Source organism: Myodes glareolus, chromosome 16 (assembly GCF_982192425.1).
Source record: "Myodes glareolus chromosome 16, mMyoGla1.1, whole genome shotgun sequence".
In the NCBI taxonomy this organism is placed as follows: Eukaryota; Metazoa; Chordata; class Mammalia; order Rodentia; family Cricetidae; genus Myodes; species Myodes glareolus.
The window spans coordinates 40,683,699-40,709,340 of NC_142041.1; the positions used below are offsets into that span (position 1 = coordinate 40,683,699).

General features: G+C 42.9%; 1 protein-coding gene across 1 annotated transcript; it reads right to left on the minus strand.

Annotated features, from left to right (window-relative positions):
- Positions 1 to 1,254: 1,254 nt before the first annotated feature.
- On the minus strand, positions 1,255 to 24,052 carry Ube2j1 (ubiquitin conjugating enzyme E2 J1). Its single transcript, XM_085677267.2, has 8 exons — positions 23,897 to 24,052; positions 17,357 to 17,430; positions 16,397 to 16,528; positions 13,789 to 13,873; positions 13,028 to 13,133; positions 11,052 to 11,181; positions 8,658 to 8,777; positions 1,255 to 4,021 (listed from the first exon to the last, which is right to left on the minus strand). The coding sequence occupies exons 1-8, from the start codon at positions 23,925 to 23,927 to the stop codon at positions 3,746 to 3,748; spliced, it is 954 nt and encodes a 317-aa protein (XP_085533393.2). The 5' UTR covers positions 23,928 to 24,052; the 3' UTR covers positions 1,255 to 3,745.
- Between the last annotated feature and the right edge of the window lie 1,590 nt (positions 24,053 to 25,642).

Here is a 25,642-nt window from a genome sequence, read left to right on the forward strand (position 1 = left end):
TCTGGATATGTAGCTCAAGTTGGCCTTGAACTCCAAATCCTCCTGCTTTTGTCTGTCCAGTGCTGGCATCACAGGCGTTTGCCACTAGTTGTAGTTTTTACATTGAAGTCTATGATTCCCTTTGACTTAATTTTTGTCTTTGGCACAGGCTATGAATAATCTAGCTTGGAACGCTAGCTCATCTGAAGACAGAGGAGTCAGGCCCATGGGCTAGAGCTCAGAGACTGGGAGGGCCCCAGTGTTAGTTGAAGATCATGCCAGCAGGATGGCTTCCAATCGGACTTAGGCAATGGGAGAGGCAGAAGCAGGAGTCCTGAATAAAGACTGGCTGTTTATAAAGAATGGCACGAGGCTGGAGCATCCAGAGACAACTGCACAGGCTAGGAAGTGGCTAATGAAAATAATGACAAAAAGCACAAGGGAAGTGTAAGATCCAGACATGGCACTCAAAGGAATACAGACAAGAGGTAAGAGTACATGGCCAAGACCACCTTGACAAGCTGTGAGTATAGTCCCTGGTATTATTGGGCAGGTCACACAGGCTCTGAAAACACCCATTCAAAAGGTATCTGGGCAGCTTTTGGGTTTGAACGGCTTCCTTGCCAGTCTCAATGGTTCCAGTACATACTCACTACTCTTGGTTGGCTAGTGTAGTATAGCTATTTCCCTCCAACTGAAGCGCTCTCCTTTGAAAAAATAATAAGGGGAGCTTATAAGACTTAAGAATACAGGAAACCTACAAGGCTTAGGAAGCTCCTGAAACAAGATTGACAAATCCCATCCCAAGGTCACAGAAGCAGCAACTGCTTGGGGAGACTCCAATCCTGCCTGTCATCATGCAAGGTCCTCACCCAAGCTGAGGTGGCCTTTTCCTCGATGTCACTGCCTTTAATTCCCTCGTGCTCCTGTATGTAACCCCATTAAACTCACTAGTGCACTAGCATCGTCTTGGGTGGAACTGTTCTTTGGTCTGGAGATAGAGCGTTCTTTGAGGTAAACACATTTGTTCTCATGGCCCCAGGAAAGGGCACTGTGTGTTCACTCGCTACCTATTTATCTGCAGGTAACAGAACAATGTAGACTCTGCAGCATGCCACCCTAGGTCCCTGGAACAGGTTTGCGAGGCTTTAGATTCTGGTCTATAGAAATGGGCACTCTCAAGACACCACAATGTTTCTTCACAAACCAAAGCTGAATAAACAGAGTTCTTATTCTCCTGAAATATGAGGGAAATTTGTCATTTTCATAGCAAACTCAATAAATAACTTAGTTTTTATTTAATTCATTGAGAAGCTTGATGAAACCATTTATTTCAGTAGAATAAAACAATCAGCAGCATGAAAGAATAAAGTGCTACATAAACTCCAAACATACAGAAGATTTGGAAGGCTCATGGGCTCACACCTCTACAAGCGAAACAGGCACATTTTCAAGCATGCTATTTTAACTACCTTGATGTGCAGTCATATGCTATGCTGGTCAGTGAAGAAGCCGTGAGTTCTGAAATCTGAGAACTAGAGAAACAGGAATCCTAAGACTGTGCCTAGCAGTGTCTACATGGTTTGGGCCATACGCTAGGACTAAGGGCTAAACCGAGGCTTTAACAATGGAGGCTCTTCATTGATTCCAAGGTGGGGGTGGGAAGACAATTTTTAGATAGCATTATGGGTGGGAAGCAAACTGTACCACTTTGATGTGTGTATCAGGTGCTCAAAAATGCCAACACGCATACGGAGGTAGCCAGTTAGCAACAGTGAGGGGAGAATAGATGAGATCACAAAGCAACCTCAGTGCTTAGCAGAGGCGCCCACGGCAGATACAGCAAGACCACAGAGCTGCGAAAGCTGCCAGTCTGACTGAGGGAAGACTGCTCTAGCGCACGGGCCATCTCAGCACAGGGTGATGGTGCAGGGTTTCTCTCCTCAGTGGGAAGGCCACCCAGGCTTCCTCTGGGTTACTGGCTTCTAGGAGACCACTGACCCAATCAATGTTTTTCATATTTGGTATTATAAACTAAGACCTCAAAATATATTTTTCACAGCAAGAAAATTTTAAAAAATGGTAACCTTGCTGTCATGAGGGGGTCACAACATTCTTGGGCTTTTTAGACTTTAAACTTTAATCATTTAACTAACTACAGCATAAGGACCTGGCTACCAAATAAAAATGGAAATTAGGTTCAATAGTTAACAGACCCAAAATCATAACAGAAGTAAAAATTAAACTCATCTCTAAAATGATTTTGTATGCTTTTTCTATCTTACTCATGATTGCATTTGGTTAAAACCACATAAAGACTTTATAACTACACCCTGACACATTTTTTTTTTTTTTTTTTTTTTTTTGGTTTTTCGAGACAGAGTTTCTCTGTGTTGCTTTGGAGCCTGTCCTGGAACTAGCTCTTGTAGACCAGGCTGGCTCGAACACAGAGATCCACCGGCCTCTGCCTCCTGAGTGCTGGGATTAAAGGCATGCGCCGCCACCACCTGGCTCTGACACATACTTAAAATGTATATGAGCTACTAACCTTTGTGGATTGACCTAGAACCCAGATACCATTTATATTGTCTTTAAGAAACAAAAAAAAAAGCTTATAAATGGGCATGATATTTTTAAAAGCTGGGGACTACCTATATTTTCCAGTTAAATCAGCAATACAGGCCCCTCAAGAGCTCCCTCAAGATTGCTGAAGGAACATGCCCAAGGCAATCCTGCCTTAAGTGGCCTCACTGGCATGACAAATTCCATGTCAGCATCTGGGGAACTGACTGGCACTAAGGGACAGATCAACTTTTCCATTGAAATCTTTCTTGGGTTTTGATTAGTGAACAATTCTAAATAAAAGTTGGTTTGTTTTTAATCCTTCTACCACTATTACTTGGGCCCTGAGATTTTCTATTAATATTTGAATATTATGCATATTCCTAGAATTTAAAGCTATAGTGACTACAGAGCTGGGCATATAACTCACATCAGGTACAAATGAAAGCAGAGCAAAGAGTCAAACTTTATGATGTCCTCACCTAATGTGAGGAAATTCAAAACTAAAGAAAATTCAAACTATTTCTTGGCATGGACCTTTTTAAACACCTGTTTTCATCTGTGTGCACACTGGAGGTGATGACAGCACATCAAAGTGACTACAACGCCTTTCCTCTTCAAGTAATATCCAAAAACAAAAATATAACGAAGATCTTTTATAAATGTCTGAAATAAAATTATTCTCACTGAACAAAGTTTCAAATACAAAGATCACAGAATGGGCAATCCCAGTCTCCTATTATGATGCTTTTCAAGAAGCTAGTGAGCACTGTGCCCTCCCCTGCCGTTCTTCATCCCCTTTTCTACATAACTAGAGAGGGTACTCAGTAAGTGATACTGAGTAACCAGTAATACTCGGGATGTGAAAACACCACCTTTTATCTGAAAACTCCAAAGGACTACATAGAAAAGAATTGCAAATCCATGGGAAAGCAGCTTGGGTGTGAGCAATCACAATAAGTTATTTTGTTTGTGAAGTAGATTAAATAGACAAGGAACTTTGGCTTCCAGTCCCTTAATCTAAGCAGGACAAACTGTTGGGACACGGCCTGAATGTTTACCTATAGCACAAAGAATTTATAACAATAAAAAAGTAATGAAGGGTAAATACAAAATAACATTTTGTAAACAATCCTTAGGTTATACCCAATGCAGAATGTTTAATGAAGCAACTGAGTCTCGGCTCTTAAGTCACAAACCAGCATTATAACTCAAAGTCAAATATGTACTCATTGGCCAGATATATCCGCCGGAATATAAGAGCTGCCAGTGCCAAAGTCAGAATGACGATGAGCACGGCAGACCCGCCATGCTCAGTATGGTTGGCTCTTGGCGGCTGGCCTTGGATCACGTCGGGGGAAGTGGACCTTCTCTGACTCTGCTGCTGGGCCCGGCGCTGTCGAGGGCTCATGGAGGTATTCTTAGGAGCTGGCTGGGCAGGTTGTGGCAAGGGTGCTCCAGATGGATTCTGGGTTCCATACTAGAAAACGGTAAAAAAATCTGTTTGAAATTGACCAAAAAAAAAAAAAAATTGTACATGCGCTCATTAACAGTTTAAGGATATATTAAATATGACAAAGCCAAGAAAATGCTGAGACTAGGTATCAACTCTGAAGAATATGCCAGAAACATGGGTTATCTTGAGCCCTCATGAGGGGGAGGAGACTGTTTATCAGGAGACACAGACGCTGCTGTGTCTCTCCAGATGGTGGATACAACAGCAGTTTCTGCCAAGCATCTGGGTACTTCTCTTCTTTCAGAAGACTCAAGGAGAGAAGCAATCTTTTCCACTTTCAACTTGAGAGCTGCCCATTACAAAGAGTAGGAAGACTGTAACTCCAAGTCATCTACCTTTGATAAACCTGACCTCTTCAGTATTACCTTACCATGTCGACATACACCATCAACCATAGTAAGGAAATAAACCACACATCTTCATATTGCTATTGTAAAAATGTGCTTGTTTTCAAACTCAGCATAGCCTTTCCCACAATCCCAGACAAGGGAGCTAAACACAAGTGTAAGAGCATCTTTAACACAGTGCTGATGTGCCACGTTGTCAGGAGTGCCTCAAGAACCTGAGTACCTCAGCTGTGCTGCTTTGTACAGCATGTTCCCCCAAAGCACTGGCTACGGCATCTCTGCTGACCTCAGTGACTGCTCAGCCAGGGGACAATTATGTGACACAAGGGTTTCAAAATCTTAAATTTGCCTCAGAGATAATACAACTGGCAATACCACATTCAAAGAAGCCACACAATGTATGGACTATACTCAGACTCCTTAACCTGCTCGACTGCATCAATGCCTTTTAACACATTCACTGAGAGTAGCTGTTACCACTAGAACTTATTTTTTCAGACAAGAAATAAGAATGAATGTTTTACTCGGAATAAAATGAATTAAATACAAGGTATTTCAAACACTTTCCAATAGGGAAAACGTAAACACTTAAAAGAATCAAATAATATAACCCCAATTCTTTTTTTAATCATTAAGAGTATAAGTTTTGTACTGGCAACAACTCTAACAGGAGGGGAAACTACTGGTCTGAGTTATTTGCAGAATTTCCATTTGAAAGCCGACATCCACTTTCACATTATGAAGTGCTAGCTGAGTGTGGTAGCTCCCGCCTGTAAAAGCAGCACTGAGGGTGAAGACGAAAGATAGTGAACTCAAGGCCAGCTTGGGTTACCTCAAAATACAAAGGTGTGGGGATGCCCCGTAGTGGTAGAGTAGTTTCTTAGCATCCACAAAAACCTGGGTTTGATCCCTAGGATAGGAAAAAAGCTTAGATAATCTGAATTTCTTAAAACTGTTCTTTGTAGTTTCTTAAATGTTCTTAAAATTATTCTTTGTATTTCTTAAATGTTCTTAGTTAACCCATAATACAGAGTTATAAAGAAACTACTAGTGAGTTTGAGCTTAAAGTAGTTCCAATGCTGAATTAAAAGCTGCATAAACTTGGACTTGTACAATCTAGGGCTCCAAGGGACAATCTGCCCACGAAGAGTGCAGACACATAAAACTCAATGTTGCATGGTGACATGTCATCACAAACGCCACACAGTAAGTTAACCAATATTCAATGAGTGAACTGAGTTACAGCAGCCAACAGAGAAGCATTACAGTCTAACTTCTGCATCCTTCTGACACTCAGCTAAGAGCATAAATGTATTCAGTAGACCTAAGAACTAAGGCCTAAAGAGAACAAACAGCTGGTAACCCAGCTAGCCTTGAATATATGATCCTCTTGCCTCAGCCTCCCCCAGTGCAAAGAGTGTAGGTATGCACCACCATACCCAGCAACGAACAGGTTTTTTTGGAGACAGTGTTTCTCTCTGTTGTCCTGGCTGTCCTAGAACTCACTCTGTAGACCAGGCTGGCCTTGAACTCAGAGATCTGCCTGCCTCTGTCTCCCAAGTGTTGGGATAAAGGTGTAAGGAACAGGTTAAGGAAAAAAAGACAATGACAATATCACTATAGCCTAAGAGACTCACTCATACTATAGCCTAAGAGACTGACGCATACTAACGTTTTTACTGACTTATTTTTTCCTTAGTTTGAGGGAAGATTATCTTGCCCATAAAACTAACAAAATAGATTACAATGGTTATATAACAATTATAACAATTAAAAGCCTTTATTTCTAGTCTGGCTTTGTCTAGTAGATATGCGTTCCTAAGCCAATTATTTAACCTAGGTCTCAGCTCCCTCATCTGTACAATGACAATAATGTTCAATTCAGCAGCTGTACGGATTAAATGGATTAACGATATAAAGTGCTTAAACACAATTACTTAGTAAGTGTTAATCACTATTAATATTATTACTATTAACATATCCTTTTGGAGGCATCCAGATTTCAGTTCAAAAATTAAATTGTAAATTTACTTAGAATAGTTTTTAGCCTCCTTATTAGTATGATTAATATATTTAGAAAACAATCATTAAAACATGATTGTATTCTGAGCACTTGGAGGCTGAGGCAAAGGATTGGTAAATTTCAGGACTACATAGCACGACATGTCTTTTAAAGAAAAAAAACACTCTAAATGGCTCCAGGCACACAAGACTCTAGGTTCGATCCCTGGTATTACAAAATTAATTAATCAATTGATGCCAAATATTTTAATACATGTGCTTTAGCAAAAATGCTTATATGTTTTATTTAGGTTTCTGTATTTCAGATACCTTTTGGGCAGTGACCATTGGCTAAATACTGATGAAATGCTAAAATTTTTCCTATCTAAATAATTATAGTCATAATTATAGTCATATAGTCAGTGAGTAAATTTGTTTGCCTTTTATATTAAACAGAATGCTTTACTATGGTGTGCATGCACATGATGTATGTGGGTGCAGGTTCCACGGTACACTTGTGGAGGTCAGAGGACAACGTAGCGAAGTCGATCCTTTCTACCTTTACGTGGCTCCAGGGACTGAACTCAGGTTACCAGACTTGTGTGCCAAATACCTTTACCCACTGGGCCATCCCACCAGCCCTGGAATGCTTTTTAATATAAAATAGAACAGCTTACTCAAACTTTAGTACTTGGGATCGCAGAACTGATAGACTGAGGAACGTAAGCTGCTATCAGGTATTTTTCCTAGACCACTTACTGTATCAAAGCAGTAAGTCATAGACACAGTAACTAAAGTAAGTGTAACTGGAAAGTGTTACAAGACACCTGGCAGGGGATTTAAAGCATACTGATATGCCATTTTCCTCCCTGAAAGAAAACTCTAAACTATTTCATCCCACTTATTACAGATCATTCTTCATTTTCAATTTTCTAACCTTTGAGTCCTTTAGGGCCATGTGAGATGACTTAGTGCATAAAGGTGCCGCTGCCAAGCCTGGTGACCTAAGTTCAGTGCCAGGTCCACATGGCAGAAGAGAACTAATTAGCACAAGTTGTCCTCTGCCCTCTATACATACATAATGGCATATGCACACCTCCCTCAATAAATCAATAAACGTCTTCTATAAGCCAGACGGGGAAACATAAGATGTGGTTACCTAGTCAAATAATCTTTAACAAAACTGATTCCAAGAGAGGTAAGTTCATCGTGTATACATGTTAAGTCAAGCCACTTTTCCCTCATAATCCTCATTATTTAGCACCAATCCAATAATATTCTTAATCAGTAATACTCTGATCACCTGTGCTGACCCACTGTTTAAAGCAACAGGTCAGGGTAGAGCTATGTCTCCCATAAGACACATTCATTCTTTCATCTAACAATTCCTGCCACTTACTGCACACAAGGCAGTGTTCAACAGGGCTGCGTGCGTAGAGTTTAAGTTCTGCAACTACGCTTCTAAACAGAGCTGCCAACCACATGCTACGGCATGCCTAGGACTTGCTAGTGTGCCTGAGGGCCAACACTGCTGACTTCAATAAACCGTCACTGAATTTAAACTTAGATAGCCATGTGTGGCCAGAGGACAGGTAGAACTACCCCAAGGCAAGGCAGCACCTCCCATCTATAAGATGCATGCTAACATGCATGCTTTATGTAGGCTAGCATTATGTAAAGAAGCATCCTGAATGACAAAAGGACTTAGAAACTATCTCATCCATCACCACTTAACAAAAAAACTAAAGTCCAGAAAGATGTATTTAGAACAACATTATTAGTGGGGCAGTTGGGCTACAATTCTACTACTAATAAAACATTTTCAGTATTTGATCTAGAAGAATCTTACCTTACTCCAAACAAATGTGTGTTTGTACGCATGTAGGGTGTGTGTATGCTTGTGTGTAGGGTATATAGGATGTGTGTGTGTGTGGTGTATGTGGTGTGTGTGGTGTGTGTGTATGTGTGAGTGTGTGATGTGTGTATGTGGTGTGTGTGTGGTGTGTGCAGTGTGTATATGTGATGTGTGTATATGTATGTATACGGTATATGTACGTGGTGTGATGTGTGTGTGTGTGTGTATTTGGTATGTGTATGTGGTGTGTGTGCATGTGTGTGTGTGTATGTGGTGTGTGTGCATGTGTGTGTGTGGTATGTGTATGTGGTGTGTGTGCGGTGTGTACGTGGTATGGTGTGTATACATGTGTGTGTGTGTGTGTGTGTGTGTGTGTATTAAAGGACAAGAGCCATACCGATGTGCCGGCTGTAGCACCCTGGAATGTTGTAGGTAAATCGTCTTGTGAACCATTTAGTGAAAAAGAGTGGTTTAAGTCTGATTCAGCGATAGTCTTTCCAGATGAATTGACTTCGGCCTATAAATAAGATATACCCAAGAGCAGTGTTAGAAGAAGAAATATATCAGCAATCAACTACTCCCTCTGCTGGGTTATCCACATTGCTCCTTTCATATGAGCTGTATCACCAGTTTGCTAGCTTTGGGCCATCTGCACCTGCTATATGCCAGGTCTGACAGGAAGGGCACAAGACAGCCTGCATTCTCAGCGGCTGCTACCTGCTGAGAGCAATGCTATGGTTCCCAACCTACAATTCCAAGAATCCCACAAACTAAAGCTTTGGGGTGACTTTTAGATAAAAGTCTGACGTAACTATGTGAGGCTAGCTTGGGCTTTCTCCAACAATAGTAAACAGTCCCAGGTTGACCTAATTACTGTAACTACTCAAATAAGCTGGATGTATTTATTTCCTCAATCTGAAAAATCACAATAATCAAAACGGGAAAGATTTTAGGTGTAGTAGAAATTCAGGGAAGATCTTTATACTTCCTCTTCTAGGAATTACGATAAAACTGAAAGAAAAACCCAAGAACTGAACCCAGGAGCACAGAGGGCAGAAAGGCAGGTCAGAGGGAGAAGGCAGCATATGCTTAATATGGGTTAATTAAATTCCAGAAACACAGTGCATTTACTCGAAGTATTAAAAGATGATATAAATTTTATATTTGGGTAAAATACGTAGAAAATTAGAAATATCCTGAAATATTAACAGCGGTTAATCTCGGAGGTGAGGTTACCTACTTTGTCCAAAAAGAACAAGAAATAGGATAGAATTTTGCGGGTGAACTGAGGGCAGGGTAGTGGTGAGGACAGAGTACTGGGAGAGACAAATGGAGCTGGGGGCATTTCAGGGTCGATGTAAAAACGTAATGCAGTGGAAACTTCCTGGAATTTATAAGGGTGATTCTAGTGAGTGCACCTAGTAATGGGGGATACTAAGCCTGACTGGCCATCTTCTATAACCACGCAAGACTTCTAATAGTGGCTCTGGGACTTCAACCCAGACACAAAACCTTCCACCTCCTATTTGTTCTGCCCACAAGGTGTGCTGGGCTAATGGTGGTGCAGTACTAGTGAGAGTGTTCAACCAATGACTGGTCCAACTGGAGGCCCAAAAAAGGGACCACACCCCTGACTCTGCCTGGATGGCCAGGAAGCAGAGGCTGGACAGCCCAGAGACCTAGGATAGAACCAAACAGGACTAGCAAAGATAGATAGATAGATAGATAGATAGATAGATAGATAGATAGATAGATAGATAGATAGCCAAACAGACAGACAGATAAATGAATGAAATGATTCCTAATGATTTTCTGCTATACTTATAGATTGGTGCCTAGCCCAACTGTCATCAGAAAAGCTTCAAGCAACTGATGGGAGCAGATGCTGAGACCCACAGCCAAACATTAGGCAGAGCTCAAGGAACTCAGAAGAGGGGAAGGACTGTAGGAGTGGTGAGTACACTACAAGAACATGGCCCACAGAATCTACTAAGCAGGACTTACGGGGGTTCACAGAGACTGAAGCAACAATCTCAGAGTCTGCATGGTGCTGACCTAGGCCCTCTCCATATATATTATGGCTGTTTAGCTTGGTGCTCCTGTGGGACTCCCAACAGTGGGAATGGGGAAGGGGTATCTCGGATTCTTATGCCTGCTCGTGGGACTTACTACTTGGTTGCCTCGCCCAGACTTGTTATGAGGGTTTACACCTAGTCTTATTGTATCTTGTTATGACATGGTTAGCTGATATCCCTGAGAGCCTTTCTCTTTTCTGAAGGGAAATGGAGGAGTGGATCTGGGGGAGAGCAAGGGCCGGGGAAGGACTGAGAGGAGTGGAGGTAAGGAAAACTGTGGTCAGGATGTAATGTATAAAAGAAGAGTAAGAGAAAGAAAGGGACAGAGGGAGAGAGGGAGGGAGGGAGAGAAGAGAAAGGGAAGAAAAAGACTAGAATTTATGAAGCGCTATGTGGTATACGTGTTGATTAACAGACCCTGACAGAGTCCGAAGGAGGTACTACTATTATTTACAGGTTTAAGGGGGCACACGATGGTAAAGCACTGTCTGGCATGTCAGCAGTAAACGGCAAAGCTGACCTGAATGCAGCCTATACCAGTCTAGCTTTAACTATGCCCAAAAGTCTGCATGAGTGCAGCTTATACGTTTTGTATTAAGAAAACACTCTTTATAAAAATCTCATGTCAATAGAACTATATTACTTCCCTTTTTATCCAGAATTCAGCAGTAAACAAAAAGGTTACATAAACAGATCTGTTTAGGAGTTTATAATACCTTAAAACTAATTTGTCTCGCCAGTTCTTTGGCTTCTTGGTCAGCCTGGCTGGAATCACTTCCAGATTTTAAAGGCAATAGGACATCCTTCATGGCAGAGCCACAGCCTTCACAACAGAAATCTTGTGATCTGGTAGGAAACAATGTTGTTCAATGAGCATAAATCAAACAGCTGAGTACTAACTCCCCTTTATCAAGATAATCAAATAGCGGCTAGAGTGCTCTTCCAGAAGACCAGGGTTCCATTCTCAGCACCCATATGGCAGCTCACAGCCATCTGTAACTAGAGTTCTAGGGGACCCAATGCCCTCTTTGGCCTTCACAGATGCTGCACATACATGATGCACAGATGTACATGCATGCAGGCAAGACATCATAAACATAAATCAAAAAGAAACAAATCTTTAAAAACGTGTTAAAGACACTAAAATATGGAATAACTAAAAGAAAAGGGCACTTAACAACTTCATAGTATAGTCACCCAGGCCGTGAGACAAGGGAACAACTGAGTTCTGAGGAAAGTAAATGATTCATTAAAAAACTTAGGCTTCATTTTTTAAAAAATAAGTTATCTAAAGAAAGCTTCAGACCTACAGTGGCAACATATTTATGTAAACTGTCTATTATGCTCTGTGATACCACCCTGAAGAACACAGACCATGAGCCTAGTCAAAGTCTATGAAAAGGTCTAATATAAAGCTCCAATTATCTCTTAGCAAAAACATACAACCGGAAAGAAGTCAATTAACAATAGAATTTATGAGCTGGGCAGTGGTGGCACGAGTCTTTAATTCCAGCACTTGAGAAGCAGAGGCAGGCAAATTTCTATGAGTTCAACACTAGCCTGGTCTAAGAGTTCTAAGACAGCCAAAGCTACATAAAGAAACCCTGTTGTGGAGCTGGAGAGATGGCTCAGAGGTTAAGAGCACTGGCTGCTCTTCCAGAGGTCCCGAGTTCAATTCCCAGCAACCACATGGTGGCTTACAACCTCCTTGCCAGCAGTACATTGTATGCTTAATAAATAAATCTAAAAAAAGAAGAAAGAAAAGAAACCCTGTCGTAAACAATCAAAAGAAAAAAATTAACAGTAATAACAATAATAATAATTTATGCTGGGCTTGGTGGCATTCACCTTTAATTTCAGAACTCTGAGTTTGAGGCCAGTCTGGTCTATATAGTGAGTTCCAGAACAGCCAGAAAGGAAATGATACTTTGAATTGAATAAATTTTTATGACTATATAGAAAAACAAAACTAAGAGAGGGCAATATCACCACCATATCACTACCTAATAAAAATTTCCTTTGTTTTATCCCAGATCATCTATTGAATATCTGCTACATAAGTTGAAGCTACATAGGCTGCTATAAAGATTGAGCGGGTTCCTTCACAGCCCAGGGAGTTGGTCTTACAGACCGCTGTATGTAAACAATGGCTGTGGCTCTTCCCACATGTGATGCCACTGAAATGGGACAGAGGGCCAGTAACGCTTTCTAGGAAATTTTGTTTCACTGGAGTGAACCAAATCTTAGTACGATGTTTCCAACTACTTTATTTTCTAATTATTATTATTTTTATGAGTACTGGTGTTTTGCCTGCATGCATGTCTGTGCACATGTGTTCCTGTGCCCACAGAGAAGAGGGAGGTAACTGGATCCTGTGGGGCTGGAATTACAGACTGTTAGAGTCATAATGTGGGTCCTCTGGAAGAGCAGCTAGTGTTAACCACTGAAACCTCTCCAGCCCATCAACTACTTTTAAACGAATGAAACAGGCTGGCAACACAACTTAGTGGAAGAGTACCTGCCTGACATGGAATGAAATCCTGGGACTGATACAAAATACTACAAAAAAATCATGAGATCAGTTTTTTTTAATATTCTGATCACTCCAAGGAAATTTGCAGAGCTGAATTTCTATAATGCTAAGACTGGATCCTTAACCACTAATACCACTCGGCCCTAACAAGGAACTTACTTTTTGGCAAGTGCTCTTCTCTCCTCAGGTGTGTAATCTAGAGAACCTATGGCTCCCTCTCCTTTAGTTGGCATAAAACCAATGATGGCCAGCAATGCTGTCCTTACTGAAACAGAAAATGAACATCAATTCAGTGAAACGAGCTGGGGCAGAAACTGGGTTGGGGTAGAAGCTGGTAAGGGTAGATGCTGTAGTAGTAGCTGGTTTGGGCTAGGAGCTGAGTTGGGGTAGATGCTGGGTTGAGGTAGGAGGTGGGGTAGGAGCCAGCTCAGCAGCACAAGTGCAGGGACCCAGGCTTGGTCTCCAACACCCATGCTCCCTGTATGCTTGCTGTTAAGAAAGAAAAAAGGGCAGTGCATGCTCTACCCATTCTGGGGAAGCAGAGACAGGAGGCTCTTGGCCAACAAGTCTAACAAATATGCAAGCTCCAGGTTCAGTGAGAGACCTTGCCTCAAAAAATAGGGTAGAAGAGAATTAAGGAAGACACCCCTCAACAACTGTTGGCCTCCATACACATCTGCACACAAACATAAGCACGTACACACACACATACAAATACAAAATAAAAATTTTAAAGGGAACTAGGTTTACTCTGGAAAAAAAATCTGAAGGTTTTCAGGAGATGTGAGAGGTTACTAAAGTTCTATACAAACTTAGACATGGAAAAGTATTTTTGTTAATTTTTCAAGGGTACCACATATTAGCCAAAACATCATTATTCTCAAGTGTATTATAAGCAGCTTATATTCACTAATACTCACTGCTCCATGAAGGCTGCCAGGTTTCAGGATGATGCCCTGAGATGCTTAGGCAGATCTTCTTGCCTACTTCAAATCGCCCATTAGCCTTAGAAATAAAGAACGTATTTTAAAAACTGCAAAAGTCTATTTAATGCCTTCTGCTTTCCAGGAACAAATACATATCATATTTACATATAAATAATTTTAAAGATAATATTTAAAGGAACTTAACTCTAATAAACAGTTTTTTGTTCTCTTATAGACATTCAAAAACATTTGTTAAAGGCTGAATAAATAATAAAGTTGTTGTTTTTTTTTTTTTTTAAGAAGGGGCACTGGCACCTTTCTGAGACTGAGCAGTACAACTGGAACTGATGCTATGCCCTGTGCCTACTACAATCTAGGTTTGCATAAAGAGAGGACACATAGGGGCCAGGCCACCCGACATGTTGGAGGAGGCTTTAAGACAGGAGCAGTTTTTCAGAAGGTTAATGCCATTTAATTAGATAGAACGTGGTAAATGAAGAGTGGAGACCATGACTTTGATTTGGACACAGAACTGATGGTTTATAGGAAAGCTCCCAATGACATCAGCAGGTAGGCAGAAATAGAAGCATGCTGATATCAGTAAAAGATGGAGACTCTTGACACCTCTTTTCAGAGGTGACCACTGAACATGAAGCAGCTGCAATCCTGAGAGGTGAAGTAGCCACAACGTTGAAGGAGGTGAGGGAAAAAGGCAGAAGCACCGCTGGGTGGAGGCTGACTCAGTCCTGCCTTATCATGGATCATGTTCAGTAAACATTTGCTCAATCAAAATTGAAAGTGACTTTTTTAAGAAAGGAAGTGAACAAGAAGGCAATACCGACTACTGACGAGGACAGGACTCCTTTTCAGTGTGATAAATCCAACTGATCCACTGGTTAACTACTGGTAAAAAGCTGTTATCTATTGCCCAACACACACACACACACACACACACACACACACACACACCCTCATATACACCAGCCCCTTTCTCCAAGCTATAGTCAGTCTGTCTCTGTTTCTCTCTCTCACACACACACACACACACACACACACACCAGCCCCTTTCTCCAAGCTGTAGTCTCTCTCTCTCTCTCTCTCTCTCTCTCTCTCTCTCTCTCTCACACACACACACACACACAACACCCTCTCACATCTCACATACACCAGCTCTTTTCTCCAGGTTGTAGTGATATTTCATTTGTATTTTAATAAGTAAAGCTTGCCTGAAGATCAGAAGGCAAAACAGCCACACTGGTCAGCCATACACTGGCCAGGCACTCGGTAGCACACACCTTTAATCCCAGCAGCCACACTAATTAGTCACAGAGGCCAGGCAGTGGTGTACAAGTCTTTAGTCCCAGCACTAGTGAGGAATATAAGGCGGGATGAGACAGGAGCTTGCTCTCTATCAGTCTAGAGATTTCATAGAGATAAGAGCTCTCTAGTGGCTTGGCTGCTTTGCTTCTCTGATCTTCAGGTTGAATTCCAGTACCTGTCTCTGGGTTTTTATTATTCACGCTACAGCAGACTACTTATTTCTCCCAGTTAACTGAAATAAGTCCTGACATGGGAGCCTAAAGAGCTGCCCCAGCCTTCATACCAACATCAACAGGTAGCAGTATCAGCCAGTGCTTGCTGAGCAACTTCTAGATGTCTGGAACTTTAGGATGTGGCTGTACTTGCCACAAACAACATTCCATCAGACAGAAACAAAGATAATCAAGAGCCTCCAGGCGGGAATGGAAAGAACACTGCTCAGGGTCCTGGCCAGCTGACCCTAAAACAAGCACCTTCTGCACTCTCCAGAGCGCAGCTGGAGCTAACACCTGTGTCAGAGGAGACTCGATGAACAGGATGCAGACTGAAGCTGTGGCCGTTCTTAGGTAAGCAGAAAAAGCAAGTTTCAACAGACAACATCTGTGAAACGACTCAATAGTCTACACAAGAGCAAGGTCATCAAAGAGAAAACAAGGCAACAAAAAGGTCTGTGCGTGTATGGATGTATGTGTGTGTGTGCGTGTTGCATTTTTCATGGTTAGGAAAGAATTAAACCTAAGTGAGGATGGGACAGTTTAGCAATCCAGAGAGTTAATATACCAATGTTCTTCTTTCACATGAAAAGAAGACAGAAAGGTAGAAATTCTGAGACACAAACAGAAATAAACAGCATTTATTAAGGTGTCTGTGGCAGGCCCTATTCTAAGAGCTATCACAGATCCCAATCTTTCCTCTCCACGTCAATTCAGTGAGATGGCCATTACAGCTCACTGCAAATATGGGGAAACTCATGAAAATGGTGTGAGACGGATGGGAAACTGGAGCTGACGCGATCTGCACTCGGCATCACCAAGTCCAGGCGGCACGTCACGGAGTCCTAACAACTGCGCTATGACATTATGCATTCACCAGTATCAGCAGTGCTTCACAGATACAACAGCTTCCTCGGGATTAATCCGAGGAGAAATTATTGTACTCTTATGGCCTAGGTGCTGAAGGTAAATTAGAATATTCTACTTCATTTCTTATAAATATACTGACTACATTTGCAGATAACTGGAGAAGTTACCCACAAGCATTGTAAAATGCCAAGAACTCTTACCGTTAGCAGAATAATGCTTGGTGGTTTCATGGGGTACTCTGGTGGCAGAACTATGCGTCCATGATAAACTCCTCCATCAAAATCAGAATCTGGGGGCCCTCTAACTGTGAAGTGCCATTCAAAAAGGTTATCCTAAGCAAAAACAAGAATCCACAGGATCAAGAATATTAAAATATTTTATCATTTTTATTAAGAGTAACATTTTAAAAATGTCAAGCAAGGGAAATCAAATGCTTCCTAATAGTGCTATAATTGAGCCTCTAACGCTCAAGGTGCCTCAAAAGTCATAAATCTAAAAGGTGTTATTTAACATAAATTTTATGTTTCATAAAAGATGAAATCTCTTTTAACCAAATATTTAATTTGGTCTAAAATTTAAATTTAAAAATTATATATTCATAAATAAGATTCATTTAATTAAGCTGGAAATTAATGCCTCAAAAAAATCAATTAGTGGAAATAGTCAAATCATTAGTATATATATATTTAAGTTGTCTTAATAAATCTTTAAAAAGTATTTTTCATTATGTATAACTGACTAGTAATATTAACAGACTAGCTACATGTCATTGTACATTACTAAGTTCTTACACAAACTATCTCTTCTCTATTACCATGAAAACCCAACTATGCACAGTCAGCACCCTCCTTCCAGACAGAGCAGGAAGAGATGCTTATGTCAGGTGCTGCAGAGACCCCACAAGGGTCTGAGTCTTCCTGAAAGTGCAGTGTGTGGGGTTTTTACTGCCCCTCCCTCCCTCCAAACTGAACACCAGGTTAACATCTGAACCTCATTCAGACAGAATCCCTAAGTTGCGTTGCCAAAAGAGCCAGACAAAAGGCTAATAAAACACTCATGAAACAGAATAAAGTACATCAATGAGAACCTCGAAACACATCAGCACTCAGAGCAATGGACACTGAAGTCCTGCAGTCCTCAGGACAGAAACAGAAACCAACCTCCAGAGGCTGAGCGTGGTAATGATCTGTGGGATCTTTCAATTCGGCCGCTTCTTTCATCAATCGTTTAACAGCTAAAAGAAAATGCATAAAATGGAGATATTTAAAACATACTTGTCCAAGTGATTGGCACAGGCTGACAAAAACCTTTCTAGCCAGGTGTGGTGGCGCAAGCCTTTAATCCCAGTTCTCAGGTGGTAGAGGCAGGTGAATCTTTGTGAGTTCAAGGACACCCCAGTCTACAGAAAGCAGACAGAAGAAAACAGAGGTCAGGTATCTACCTACTTTCCCTTGAAAGAAAATCAGGAAGCTTAAAAACAAAAAGCAGGTAGCTCTCCAGATGGGTAGGAACAGGCAGAGAAAGGTAGGTTAGAGTGTGGGAGACACAGGCTAACGGGGAAGCAACTCCCACGCACAAAACCAGATCAATCTGGTGCTGCTTTTCATACAATGTTGCCTGGGTCTAGGGTTTTTTTAATCTAGGTTAAAAAAGTTTCTAGCCAGGATTGATAGCACACACGTGTAACCCCTGAATGCAGGAGGTCAAGACAGGAAGATTTCAAGTTTGAGGCCAGCCTGGGCCACACAGCAAGACTGTTTCAAACAACAAAAACTGTCTACTTCATAATTGTTAATATTCTTTTCCATCTACTACTCTAAAGCGAGTTCATCCACTTTATCAAATACTAGGAAATAGAAGTGCAACTACAATTATAAAATTCTAGGGCATCGAGGAGCTTAGAGTTATGAAAACATCTTTGGTAGAAACAAACATACATGTTTGACACAACCTCTCCCTCCAAATTCTAGACACTCAACTTTGTTCATTTCTCAGATACACCCTACCTTTTCTCTATTCCAGGCCTCCTTACTTATTGTTTCTTCCATTTGCAAAGCTGTTCTGGCCTTTAATCCCAGGACTTGGGAAGCAGAGGCTAGCAGAGTTCAGAGGCCAGCCTGGTCTTTTAAAGTGAAAAAAAAAAAAAAAGCTGGGGCTGGAGAGATGGCTCAGTGGTTAAGAGCACTGGCTGCTCTTCCAGAGATCCTGAGTTCAATTCCCAACAACCACATGTTGGCTCACAACCATCTGTAATGGGGTCTGGTGCGGGCATATCTGGAGGCAGAATATTGTATACATAATAAATAAATCTTTAAAAAAAGAAAAAGCTGTTCTGGCACCTGTCACCATCTAGACATCTAGACTGGCTCCCACACATAAGCAATGCCTTTTATTATTGTCTTATTTCACTTTGGTTTTGCTTTATTGAGACAGGGTCTCACTATGCAGCCTTGGCTGGCCTGGAACTCACAGAGAGATCCACTTGCCTCTGCCTCCTGAGCACTGGGATTAAAGGTGTGTATTGCCATGCCTGACCTTCAAGCAATTTCTTCAGAAAGGTCCACTTGATACTTACCTGTCCTTCCCAGAGGGACCAGAGATTCTCATCTGGGCAAATGAAAGTGTCTGAAATAAGACAGCGACTAGGAATCCTCTTCCGATGATCCTAATGGCCAGTCATGTTGAGAAACCACTGCCCTTGGGACCAGCTTTAGTCTCTTGCTATGTTTTGTCATGACACTGTACCTACAGTACCTGTTTAGCCCTTGTCTTTCCTGCTAAGTAGTGGAAGGCTCTACTTCACTATGGCCTCCTCAGAGCTTAGAACAGAAAGTATAAAAATACAACGAATGAATGTTAAAGTCTTCCAACATTTCTCGTCCAAAGAATCTGGAACTGTGACTGGCAATGTTTTTTAAATGAATTTGACATAAAGAAAAAAAAACCTTTTTATTCAACACTGATTTAAAACAACAACAAAAACCAATCCCTCTCTGTTCTGGTTGAAAAGGTCAATGTGGAAGGTCAGGGCCTCCCATCTAGAGGCCAATGGAGGGAGACTGAAGGCTGTTAGGATGACTCAGCAGATCTTGATCAATCCCCAGGACTCAGTGGCATGCATGTTTGTAAAGCCAGCACTACTGTAAGACAAGGTGGAGACAAGAAAAGCACCTGGAAGCTTGCAGGCCAACTAGAGCACACAGCAGAAACAGCAAGAGTCTTCATCAACAAGATGAAAGCAAGAACTGAAGCAGGAAGGTTGTCCTATGACCTCCACACATTCACCTTGGCACACGCACTCCTGCACACGCAATCATAATACTAACAATGATGATAACAGTGATGTCTTAGGGTCTATATTGCTGCAACGAAACACCATAACTAAAAGCAAGTTGGGGAGGAAATTTATTCAGCTTACACTTCCACATTGCTGTCATCGCCAAAGGAAGTCAGGAAAAGAACTCAAGGAGGGTGGATCCTGGAGGCAGGAGTTGGTGCAAAAGCAATGGAGGAGTGCTGCTTACTGGCTTGCTCAGCCTGCTTTCTTATAGAACCCAGGACCATCAGCCCAAGGATGGCACCACCCACAACGGGCTGGGCACTCCCCAAATTGATCACTAGTTAAGAAAATGCCTTACAGCTGGATCTTACGGAGGCATTTTCTCAATTGAGGCTCCTTTCCTCTCTGATACAAACTCTAGTTTGCATCAAGTTGACATAAAACCAGCCAGTACAAATATAATAAAAGCCCTCTTCTATCACTTCCCCTACTGACAAAAGCACTATAAAGGTAGTTAGTTCACAGGGAGATCATGCAGCAGCTGGCTGGTTACACTACATCCACAGTCAGAGAACACAGAGATGAGTGCCAGAACTCGGCTCATGTTTTCTCTCAGTCCAGAACCCTAGACCATGGGATGGTGCCCCACAGTTAAGGGTGGTCTAATCTATATAATCCAGTCCCTCGCAGGAAATGCTCAGAGTTTCATCTCCAAGGTAGTCCGCATACTGTCAAGTTGACAACCCAATGTTATGATGGTTAATTTCAACTGTCAATCTGATGAGACATAAAATCACCTGGGGCGTAAGCCTCTAGTTATGACCATAGATTATCTTGATCTGATTATTGAAGTGGAAAGGCACACCCACTGTGGATGGCACCATTTCCTAAGCTAGGATCCTGGTCTGTATGTGTGTGTGTGTGTATATATACCCCTATACATGTAATTGTGTGTGTGTCTGTGTGTGCGTGTGCGTATGTATACCCCTACACATGTAATTGTGTGTGTGTGTGTGTGTGTGTGTGTGTGAGAGAGAGAGAGAGAGAGAGAGAGAGAAGGAGAGAGAGAGAGAAGGAGAGAGTGAAGCATAAGCATTCATTACTTTCTGCACTTTGACTTTAGATGCCATGTGACTACAGCCTCAAGCTTCTGCGGCCACAACTTCCCCACTACAATGGACTGTGAGCCAAGAATAAACGCAATCACCCTGCAGCTGCTTTTGTCAAGAGTATTTTATCACAGCAACAGCAAAGGAATCCAGATAGAAACTAACCATCACATTCCTGTTTTAAAACCACTTAAAAATACCGATTCCTAAGGAGAAGTGTCTCTACGGAATGTCAAGGTACAAAGAGCTGCCAGGCTAGAGCGGCTCGTTCCTCCTGACAGTCTCTTGCTTCAGCCCCTGCTCCTCTCTCCTTGCAAGATTATTTCCTAGAGCTCTCTGACTGTGGGAGACAACATCAATTAAGGAAGGGGATGACAGCTGCATTCCTACTCCTAAGCCGTTTATGGAGGCCATCTGGTCTCTCTGGATCAAGACTTTAGGCTCCATGGTCCCAGCATCTGCTCTCCTCTTTCGCCCAGCTAGTTCACTGCTTACACTACATTTAGGACCAGAAACATACAAATAAAGGGATCTTTTATAGGCCATGCCTTCCAAACATCAGCTCCCTTGGGAAGTCCCTATCTTACTATAGCCAGTTCCCAAGACATGGTGAATTTCAGGAGGCAGGTGCACTAAAAACCTGAGTCCTAAACGATGCTCCCAATTGCCTCTTCCCGTAAGAACTAATGTTTTTGCTTACAAAGACACTGTGAATGTGTTTACTTTAAAAAAAAAAAAAACAAAACAAAACTGAAAATGTGCCAGAGAGTTGCTCAGTAGGTAAAAGCACTTGTCACCAAGCCTGACAACCACCTGATGGAAGGGAAGAACTGACTCCAGCAAGACATCCTCTTATCTTCACCTGAGTGCCCTGGGGCGTACACACACAGACGCGCACACTAAATACATAAACACTAAAACACAGAGGGCGGAGATAATCCAACACCAGCAGATAGGAAATGAGATGTTTACTTCCTTTCACGGAGCCATTAATCTACAAATAACGAAGGTCTGAGACTAAAACAAAGCAAGCATTACCACCAAGCTTCTCGGTATTTTAATGAGTCTTATGGCTCATCTAATTCACCTTCTCGATTAAATCAAAATTGTCTACACCAACAGGAAAGATTTTTTTAAAACCATCACCTTTGAGGAAACTAAAAACAAAATGGAATTTATAAAAAGATATAAAAGTCAACCAAAACTCAACATACTTTGTAAATTTATTAACTCACTATATAGACTAGGCTGGACCTCTCACACAGATCTGTCTACCTCTGCCTCCCAAATGCTGGAATTAAAGGCACATCCCATCACACCCAGCTAGAAATGTATTGATTTCCAAAGCTGCTTAAATATTATCATAATCTCGAGTACGATAACCTATCAAGATTGAGCAATTTGGGGCTGGAGAGACGGCTCGGAGGTTAAGAGCACTGGTTGCTTTTCCAGAAGACCCCGGTTCAATTCCCAGCACCCACATGGCAGTTTACAAACTGACTCCAGTTCCAGGGAATCTGACACCCTCCCTCACACAGACATACATTCAAGCAAAACAATTCGCATTAAAAATAAATAAATCAATAAATTAAATCATTAAAAAAAAGATTGAGCAATTTCCTGACAACATTTCACGAGGCATTATTCTCTGACATTCACCCACGTACATCTGCTGATCTAGAGCAACCGTGTGACTAAGGAAGTACACACAACTTACAACACCACAGTTCTACTTTTTTTTAATTAATTGATTTTATTTTTATGTGCATTGGTGTTTTGTCTGCATGTATGTCTGGGTTAGGGTGTCAGATCTTGGAGTTACAGACAGTTGTTAGCTGCCATATGGATGCTGGGAATTGAACCCAGGTCCTCTGGAAGAGCAGTCAGTGTTCTTAACCACTGAGCCACCTCCCCAGACCCACAGTTCTAGTTTTAAACTCCAACTAATTCAACCATTCTGGCATCAAATTGGTAACACTTAAGCATTTCTACTTTCTCTGACTCTTTTTAATTCTTTAGGTTGTAAGTGATGGGCTGAAGACAGAAGACGCGGTCCCATTAAAATTCAGCTGTGTGGCGGCACACACCCTTAATCCCAGCACTCGGGAAGCAAAGGCAGGTGGATTTCAGCGAGTTTGAGGCCAGTCTGGTCTACAAAGAGAATTCCAGGCTAGCCAGGACTGTTACATAGAGAAACCCTGTCTGGGGTAAGGGGAGGATCAGCTGTGTAAATGTCATTCTTGCACAGGCATGGCCAATTTTAAATGAATCTCCTAAAATATGGCGGATTCCACAACCGGTCACTGAAAGACACTTGCTTGTCAGTATTCAAGCTGACAACATTCTGTCCAGTCAATATCCCCGGGCTTTTCATTTCTATAGTCTGAACTTTTTTTAATCCAAGATTCACAATATCCCATATGGGTGTCAGACTTTAAAAGTCCAAACTGGGAAACGGCGTGGGAAAGAAAACACAAAAACAGCGGCAAGGGTTCTAGTTCAAGAATCAATACCCTGAGCTTATTATTCAGAGCTAACGGGGTTTCTTCTCCTAATTATCAGGGTATATTTAGAATAAATACCATTTATGGAATCCAGTAACACATGTCACACCTGCCTTAATATTAGAGAACTGATCATGGTTGGGGGGTTCGCTTTTGTTTTTTGGTTGGGTGGGTAGGACGTTTTTGGTTTTTGCATTGTTTTTAATGCACCAGAAAACAAAAAACAAAAAACAAAACTGGAGGCCGGGATTGTCTAAATGAAGGAAAGAAATTCTCCGTGTGAATTCAGACCAATTAGCAGTCCACTCCATCAAATCATCATGAATTCTGAAGTACACAGCTCAACTAGTTCAGTTACGGGACATTTTTTTTAATGTCTATAATTCTGTTCTTCTCCAAACACTGAAATGGGATATTTCAACGACAGATCCCTCAAAACGCGAGTCAAACACCTAACGAAAGTTGCTCGGCAGCGGCGGAGAGGGTCCTGAATGCGAGTACAGCCGGGAGGGACAGGATCAGTACTTCCCGCTGACGTCGCCTGTACACCTGCCCTTGGCAGGACCGTCGCCAGCTCCACTCGGCAGGGACAGGGAAGGGAGGTCAGGAGCCAAGGGGCGACAGCCGGTCTGGGGCTCCGCAGCGGCCGCCCCGCCCTGCGGCCTGCACCCCGGGACCCGCAGCGGCCTCGCGTAAAGCGCGAACCCGGAGTAGCCGCGAGAACCGGGGGTACGCGAGCCGGCCGAGGAGCCGCTCCGGGCCTCCAGGGCCCCCGCCCGGCCGCCCAGCCGCCCCAGCCCCGCTCACCCGGGCTCTTCAGGTTGTAGCGGGTCTCCATGGCGGGTCTCCCGCTGCCGCTCCCGTCGGCGCCGCGGCTGCCCGGGTGTCGCGCGGCGGACGCGCCTGCCGAGGGCCTCCGCTGACACCGCCCAGTCCGGCCCGACCGCGGGCGAGGCGCGAGGCGAGGCCGGGCCGCGGGGTCCGCCTCCCTGAGGGCCGGCCGGGCGCCGGGGCGTCGCCGAGCCGGGAGCCGGGCTGCGGACGGCCTGCGGGGATGACGTCAGAGCCAACGCGCCGCTGCGTTACCGCCCGCGCCGGCTCTGTGAGGTCGGCCTGACGTGGCGGGCGCTTCGTGGCGCGACCTGTAGAGACTGGCGGCATCCACGTCTTCCCCTCGGCTCTTCAGGGGTTCGTCCGCGGAGCTCGCGGGATGCTCAGAGGAATTAGGCCCCATGTCTCACATGACGGAATGGCTTCTCTTGCCCAGTGGAGGATCTGAGATTTGGATTCACATTCTCAGTGTCCAGAGCAATAGGCAAATAGCAACTGCCCTGCCCTTAATGTCTCCCACTCTAACTAGCATTTGAGTCTGTGGTGAATGGGGTAAACCTTGTACCTGCCGTCGACTGGTGTGGGACCGGCACGCTAGTTCTGGTGGTCATGACCTTTACCCTGGCTTCTAATTCCCGTCCTAATAATATTGGCCATAATGTTTCCTATAGGGCTACTTCCAGTGGCTCCCCAGAACTGGGGTCTGTCACAAACTTTTACTAGCTCTGCTTCATCTAAAAATGAGTTATGCCTGACTAGCCCTCCGATACGCTTGTAAATGATAAGTTAAAAAGGACAGTGATTCCTGATTTCATAGCTGGTTTGATCGGAATCCATGCTAACATTTTACTCACAGGCCCCTTTGAAAGACTCCCCTGGGGCGTCTTCCCTCGGGAGAGGCCCCTGCGCCCCAAAGATCAGTCGAAAACACGCAGCCGGATGCAAACTGCAAGAGGTTTATTGGAGATACACAGGTGCCTGCGGGCGACAAGTCTCTCGGAGGGCTTGCGCGCCTGCAGGTTGGGGATGAGGGGTTTTTATAGGGGAGCAAAAGCGCGGGTACAGAAGCAGAAAAGCTTTCATTTCATTGGTCAGTTCAAATAAGGCTAAGCTGAGTGGCACATTCTTGACCTTTTACCTAAATACCAAGGAGGGGGTTGTCCAGACCCACCTGGATACCAAGGAGGGGGTTGTGCTACCTGTTTTTCTTATCTCTTCCTGCCTTCCTAGCTTGGCTGGCGACTCGATGTCTGATTTGCACAGCCCCTAGCTTGTGACGAGCCTTGCTCTGTACGTGACTCAGGCCTCGCAATCCTCTCTTCCTCCCTTGAAGTCTTTGTTCCTACTCATGTCAGTTTATAAATCTCCTGTCCTGCTGCCAGATAAGGCTGTCCTCGTTCTAATCTCAGGTGTCTTTGCTTTAGCATTCTGGAGGTCTTGAATTAAGCCTGTTATTTGTTCAGCACTCTGGAGGTCCTGACTCCGGAGGCCTTAATGGAGCTTGCTATCTGAAAACCTTTGCAGAGCGTTATAACTGTGGTTAAAGTTAAAACCATAGTTTTAACTGTGACCCCAATGAAGTTGGGGTCCTTCATTTCCCCATTTTTCTCTTATAACTGGAGTTAATTCTTTAACTCAAACTGATCATGGTATTTCTGTCTCCTATTGTCTCAGTTGCTGATATTGGAGGGTCAGGACCAGGGTCTGGATAACTAAAAGCCT